This window comes from Watersipora subatra, chromosome 4 (genome assembly GCF_963576615.1).
Source record: "Watersipora subatra chromosome 4, tzWatSuba1.1, whole genome shotgun sequence".
NCBI lineage: Eukaryota > Metazoa > Bryozoa > Gymnolaemata > Cheilostomatida > Watersiporidae > Watersipora > Watersipora subatra.
The window spans coordinates 34184639-34192053 of record NC_088711.1 but is presented as its reverse complement, the minus strand read 5'-3'; the positions used below and the strand labels follow the sequence as shown (position 1 = coordinate 34192053).

Genomic DNA, 7415 nt, shown 5'->3' with positions numbered 1-7415 from the left:
GCGTCCATAAAACCATTCTTCTTTGCTAAGGCAAACAACTGTTGTTTTATAAAACGGCAAACGAGTAATTTTTAGTACAAGCAGCAACGAGACAGCTTATTTTTACTTATTTACTGCAGCAAATCAAGGTCATGTTGCAAGCTATTTATAAAAAAGAAAATGTTTTCTCGCTACATAACTGTCAGAAAAACTCGCAATATCTACTAGTGGACTATCAAACTGTTTGGAGAAGCAGTGGGTATAAAACTTATACATGAATAATAGCAGAATCATATATTGTTTTCAAAGAAAATTGCTCTCGATTAAATTAAAGTTGTCTCCTCATGATAACTATTTACTGTCACACATCCTTAGAATGGATTATGGTACTGAGCGCCAGGCATAATAACAAACAAAGTTTTAAACATAAACCTACAAACAGGAATTATAATAAAGTATTTACTAGAAACAAAGAAGAAGTGAAGCGGATACAGTGGTCAACCTGAAGTTCACATACAGTCAAAAACAAGATCTGACCCAGTATCGAACCAACCTGACCTAAATCTAAATGAGATGCTTTCAAGAGCCACAAAAATACAGACTACTGAGTTTTGGCTGCACTATATTATACCTATAGGTTCCACTTATACATATGATAATATATAATATCATAATTATAATATAATATTATAATTAATTATAATATTATATTATTATATCCTATATTATAATAATATAATACCAGGTATAATAGTATATACCTATAGGCAGAGTAAGGTGGCTATACCATAGTATAGCCACCTTACTCTAGTTGCATTCTGGGTACAGGAATTCACCCTAGCTTAACATAATATGTTCAAATACAAGCAAAAGGTTTTACTACAGGAAGGAGATGAATCTCCTTATTTTCTAGTGGACTTCGTTAGAACAAAGAAAGGAAAACCTGAAATTCCATAGAAACCTTTATTACCTAGAAAACACTGGAGATAACAGACTCTGAGCAAGGGTTTGCTTGAAATTGAGGGTAGCAAGCACTTTGCCATGAGTGTCAGCTCTCCACAGCCTAAGGCCAGGTCGAGAGCAATAGCACACCAGCTCTGGGGCTGACGAATTTTCTGTTTCTACTGAAGGTAGTATCACAGCCCCATAGTATCCATTACGAGCCTTCTTTCCAATGTCAGTGAATGTCTTTCTAAATGACAAAAATACTCAGATATCACACTACTTGAGACACCAAACAGCTTCTAAATTTTACTTGTTTGAAAAAAGAACTCGTGAGTTTAAAAACTCACAAGTTTTTAACAACTCACAAGAAACTGGTGTGAACACATGACATTATGGATATATAGCAATACCTCTCCCAAAACACTTATGTGCATTTTTGGTTGACCAGATGCTTGAAAAACGTTATGTTGAGAGTTTTTGACGTGCTAACCTCCACAGGCATTTTATAAAATTGATTTTACTACAGCAAATAATTTTGTTAAAAATATGCGTTCAGGTAACCTTATTAGCTACATGTCTGTGTTACAAGTGAAGACCACCCAGGAACTTATGCAAGCCTCAACTGATCATCTATACATTGAAATAAGACCAGAGCAAAAGTAAGTAGGCAGCAGAAGAGAAGACTAACCTCTCTGTGTGGTAGGTGGTGCACTTTGTGAGAGTGGCAGCGAGGAGAATGTGGTCCTTGAAGTCCAGCTGCACGATGCATGAGTCAAGTCGACAGAGCAAAGAGCTACGGGGAATCATCTAGACCAAACCATAAGACACAAGCTATCACACGCTACTGGTAAGTCAAACATATTTTAAGAACACACATGCTAGAAAAGAGAAATGAAATGTAGATCACGTAGAAATGAGCACATCTACAACTCTTTCAAATCACTAGGTACAAAAGAGGAGACGGTCAAAGCAAAAAATGTTTCTTCAAAAATACAATTTTCACCTCTAGATAGTGCAAAATGTAAATAGCAGATGTAACAGTTGCGGAGGGAAGCCTTCCACATCTAATAACAACCCTGACCATCTAATCTGAGCAATTTTAGCAAGTTAGTTGATAAAACTAGAAACCAAAGCAATTTTAATTTTTAGTTTTTTCTGATCATTGATTGTTCCTTCCATCGGTTAAAGATTACCCACAGTCTTGCTGTTCTTTGGTGTCTCATCACTGAACCGTAAGGCATATTCTAGTCCAAACATACAATAATGTTTAATTATCTGTTTGGATAACTATGTACAATAATATAATGTACAAGCGGACCCCATCACGCAGCCATCAAGTACATAATGGCTATCTACAATGCTATCTATAATGGTACATAAGGCCTACATGATCCCTATCTAAGCACACCTTGTTAGTCAGAATAGAGCAGACGTGTATGCTCCCTGCATTGTCTCCTATGTAGAGCTTAGCAGAGCTGCCATGCCAGACCAGCTGAGTTACAGTTGTGTCTGTCCGCAATGCCTCCACAACTTCTGGCTTCTTTGTTGTGCCACTGTGAATGCTGCTGGTGAACACCTGGCACCTGTAACAGTTGACAGCCTCTAACAAGCAGCGAATGGATTCATACACCTAAGCTCCGTGACTGTGACGCCCAGGAAGCAGTGCAACAGCATTGCAGAAGTATGACCATGTAAGCAGCAGATTTTGCCACTGCACCAAAAACAAAACTGCAACATTTCTTCACAATTTACCAAAACCACACCATTGTGGGCACCCTGTAATCTGGTAAAACATATGCTCAAAATAGACGTGATTCTAGAGAGAAAATTCAATTTAGAGAAAATTTAGGAAGTCTTTAAAATTGAAAAAGCTTGGCGGTGTTCGCGCGCAAGAAACAGACAACTTTGTCACAGAATTATTGTGATAAGATCAGTTTGGCTAAAACAGAAATTGCTCTGCATTCGTTACGTCATAGCCTAAATTCCACAAACCGTAAAACTACGGACTGGAGCTCAATGAACTGTTGATTAGTGCTGTAGTCTGGATGTCATACTCGATGACATAAATATACATATGAAAGTTCTCAGTTTACTAAATTTTTGACAAACAAAATGTTATTTTTGTACTGAACAGAAGTTATAGATAAACTATTGTAAGTTTGATTTAAACTGTCATATGTATGCGCTGTCGGCAAGGCAAGCCTTAAGAGCATGCTGCCAAGAACTGTCTAAGTATTGAGAGTTGAGCAGCGGCCATGCCAGTAACTCACTATGACCACAGACAAGGAAACACTAATGTCATACCCGATAGAAACAGCGCAGAGCTGATCAGTATGACAAACAGCTAGCTGGGTCACAGCCTCCACATCTGGCATGACAGGTGATATGGTGATGAGGTAAACATGCTTGAGGGTTTGACGATCAAAGACATAAAGGCTTGATCGGTTGCTCCCGCACCATATATAACTTTTACTGACGTCTATGGTAGTAAACTGTGAAATACCAAGCAGGGCATATGACAAGTTCATGTAAGTGCTAAGTAATAATAACTTGTGTATGCATTGTTTATATCAGCAACATCTTATAGCAATTGAGACATTGAGGCTTTTAGTATTTTAATAACTGTACAGTTGGTACACGTAATAGTATTACCATACTTGTACTGTTAGTAATAGTATTACCATACTTGTACTGTTCGTGATAGTACTACCATACTTGTAGTGTTAGTAATAGTATTACCATACTTGTACTGTTAGTAATTGTATTACCATACTTGTACTGTTAGTAATAGCATTGCCATACTTGTACTGTTAGTAATAGTATTACCATACTTGTACTGTTAGTAATTGTATTATCATACTTGTACTGTTAGTAATAGTGGCCAATAGTATTACTATACTTGTACTGCTAGTAATTGTATTACCATACTTGTACTGTCAGTAATAGTATTACCATACTTGTACTGTTAGTAATAGTATTGCCACACTTGTACTTTTAGTAATAATATTACCATACTTGTACTGTTAGTAATAGTATTACCATACTTGTACTGTTAGTAATAGTATTACCATACTCGTACTGTCAGTAATAGTATTACCATACTTGGACTGTTAGTAATAGTATTGCCATACTTGTACTGTTAGTAATAGTATTACCATACTTGTACTGTTAGTAATAGTATTACCATACTCGTACTGTCAGTAATAGTATTACCATACTTGGACTGTTAGTAATAGTATTGCCATACTTGTACTGTTAGTAATAGTATTACCATACTTGGACTGTTAGTAATAGTATTACTATACTTGTACTGCTAGTAATTGTATTACCATACTCGTACTGTCAGTAATAGTATTACCATACTTGGACTGTTAGTAATAGTATTGCCATACTTGTACTGTTAGTAATAGTATTACCATACTTGTACTGTTAGTAATAGTATTACCATACTCGTACTGTCAGTAATAGTATTACCATACTTGGACTGTTAGTAATAGTATTGCCATACTTGTACTGTTAGTAATAGTATTACCATACTTGGACTGTTAGTAATAGTATTACTATACTTGTACTGCTAGTAATTGTATTACCATACTTGTACTGTCAGTAATAGTATTACCATACTCGTACTGTCAGTAATAGTATTACCATACTTGAACTGTTAGTAATAGTATTGCCATACTTGGACTGTTAGTAATAGTATTACTTTACTTGTACTGTTAGTAATAGTATCGCCATACTTGTACTGTTAGTAACAGTATTACCATACTTGTATTGTCTTGGAGAGTTTAATTGGGGTGGCCAAATCTTCCAGAGATTTAAGTTCCACCAAAATCCAGATATCCTCATCATCATCTTGTTTTTGATCTTCATCACCAGCCATAATCTGTTGCAAATATATTAATGAAGAACTTTTTAGTAAAACAAAATTTTAATAGCTTTTATAAAAAATATCAGTATTTTTTCTATCATTTGACATTGTTTTTCATGTTTGAGGTGATCTGACTGCCGAGATGTTTTAAGATTACAGTCAAAAAAGCTTGATAGCCGTTAAAAAGCTCAGAAGAAACTGTGTGCCAATGTGACGTCACTAGTTACACGGCTGCCTGTCTCTCCCATTATTAATATCTGCTATTGCGTTCAAGTTGCAGCATTACGAGTCTCTATGATGTCAGTCTGTTTGATGTAGTTCAACAATGAATGTCATAATCGCACTTTCACTTGAATCTGAGCATTCCAAGCAAAGATCTTATTTAAACTCTTATATTTGTGAACTGGGTAGGTCAATATATACAAGGAATACATTGAATCGAAACTTGATGTCATAGCTTTATATTGATACCATTTTTATTTGAATCACTTCAATAGTGTAAGTTCACCTTTAGAAGACATGTTTTATTAGTGTTCTCACATTTCTTTTGCTGCACAAATAAAACCATGAAACTGTTTTAATGACCTGCGATCAGATTTGCTGACTGACAGGAAGTGAAATGGTTCTTGATGGAACAATTTCTGAAGACCAAGCAGATAGCTCAAATGTTCCACAAGAATCTGTTTGTAGTTGTGGCAGTGGTTTGGCTGTAAATATATATGACGTCTCATGACTGTCTGTTGACTAAGTTCTTATGTAAATAACGATTCAATAATCTGATCCTACCATAGATTTTCCCAATGATTTTTATGACCTCTCTAAGCAGGTCACTGTTGCTGAGATTAGGAATGTTACTGTTTGAATGGTAATTTTCAGGAAGCAAGAGAATATAAAACAGTGAAAGAGATTAATTGATCATGTAAAATAGCTGTAGGGTGTTTTCTAAGCTAATTGTGTAATAAATACATAGAACTAGCCTCTTATTTCTAGAGCGAAAGAATGCGAACTTGGTAGATCGTTCTCAAAGGACAATGTTCTGAAATAAGAGCACAGTTGGTTAAATCTATTTTAGTGAGAACCATAATTGAACATTGATTGTAGCATAAGCTACACAATAACCTAATACATTAGAGACCAGCCAGTATAATAGGAAAACATTATACATACATGTATATATAATCTGAACAGATACAGTCACACTAATACTTATGATAGACAAGTAAACTGGAGTTTGAATCTATATGGAAAATGACTGAGATGTACTAAGATATTGCTGTTGGTTCTATGTCTGACTCACTAGTTGCATTGCAAATAATTCAAGGCTTTGGTAATCGGATCTGTTTTGAATTATTTAGCAAGTAATCTGTATGTGCATATTTTACACAAGTATTGAGTATATTCAGACAATGTTTTCACCCTCATCTCGCTAGAAACCTTTTAACTTCCCACTAACCAACATTATCCTGACTTCATTACCGCCATCGTTGTTCTACCTACTACTATTTTTTTCAATCATCTTAAAATTTTAAGCAACATTTTTATTATACAAAATTAACCGATTTACTGTATTTTTGTAATAACTTTAGACGCAAGCTGGATGAGACTAGCATTAAAATTTGGAAATTTCGCAAAGTAGTAGAGCTTAGGATCCTTTAATATGCACACTGATATCTCATATGTGACATGAGAAAACCAGTAACATTACATACATAAGATCGTCCAATGATGAGTCCACAGCTGAAGTTTGTATCTTGGAGATAAAATTAAATGAAGCAGTTCGTTCCATTATGTTTATAGATTGCGACCTCTTATGTTTTATCATAATGAGCAAGTTTGTTGTCTTAATATAAATTTCCATATGTGCTTGTACTTGACTAAAAAGGCCTAAAAGCAAATTTAATCATGATGTATCAAATGTAGTAATCTTGGATTGAGGACATTGTAAACAATAGTCAGTTGATATTTGTTAAGGGTCTAAATGCCAAGCTGCTGCCTTTCAAACTGTGGGTCACTGTAGGTTTCTACCATCAGATTTACCATTTATAAGACATCTTCTCTCATCAGATGACTTGAAGACTGACTGACCCACCAAAGAGTTAACCATTTGAAATACAGAAGCTTCTTTTAATGTATTCTAAATTGTCTGTTATAAAATAAATAAAAAACTCAAAGATCACTACAGTTCGCCAAACTGTCTGTTTTAGTTTACATATTTATATCATCATATATCATCAATTCCTGCCCAACAGTTCACAATGAAAGTAGTGGAAAATCTACACAAAAGCTTGAACGTTTAGGAGTGTTAGGCTTACACTAATGTTAAAAAATTCAAAACAAAAATTTAAAAGTCGACTCAAAAAACACTGCAACAGCTAAATAGACCCATAATTAAACCATTTGATCATGGCTAGCATTAAGGAGCTGTTTTAACTAGAGCTATATACGGTATTATTTTTACAAACACCGGAAAAGTTTGATAAATTGAAACACGTTTGTCTTGGAAAATAATAGCACTCATTCAACTATCAAGTTAAAATAGTTCTCTTCCGCTGACGTTTAAGGATTACCCTATGCCTACACACGCAAGAAACAAGGAATCTAGTCACAAGTTATAACAGTA

The 7415-nt window shown here is 34.9% G+C and overlaps 1 protein-coding gene across 1 annotated transcript; it reads right to left on the bottom strand.

Moving 5' to 3' along the window:
• Nucleotides 1-945: 945 nt before the first annotated feature.
• On the bottom strand, nucleotides 946-4807 carry LOC137394173 (BLOC-2 complex member HPS5-like). Its single transcript, XM_068080892.1, has 5 exons — nucleotides 4694-4807; nucleotides 3240-3416; nucleotides 2333-2524; nucleotides 1613-1731; nucleotides 946-1171 (listed from the first exon to the last, which is right to left on the bottom strand). Exons 1-5 carry the CDS (start codon nucleotides 4805-4807, stop codon nucleotides 946-948), a joined length of 828 nt encoding a protein of 275 aa, XP_067936993.1.
• Nucleotides 4808-7415: the final 2608 nt, after the last annotated feature.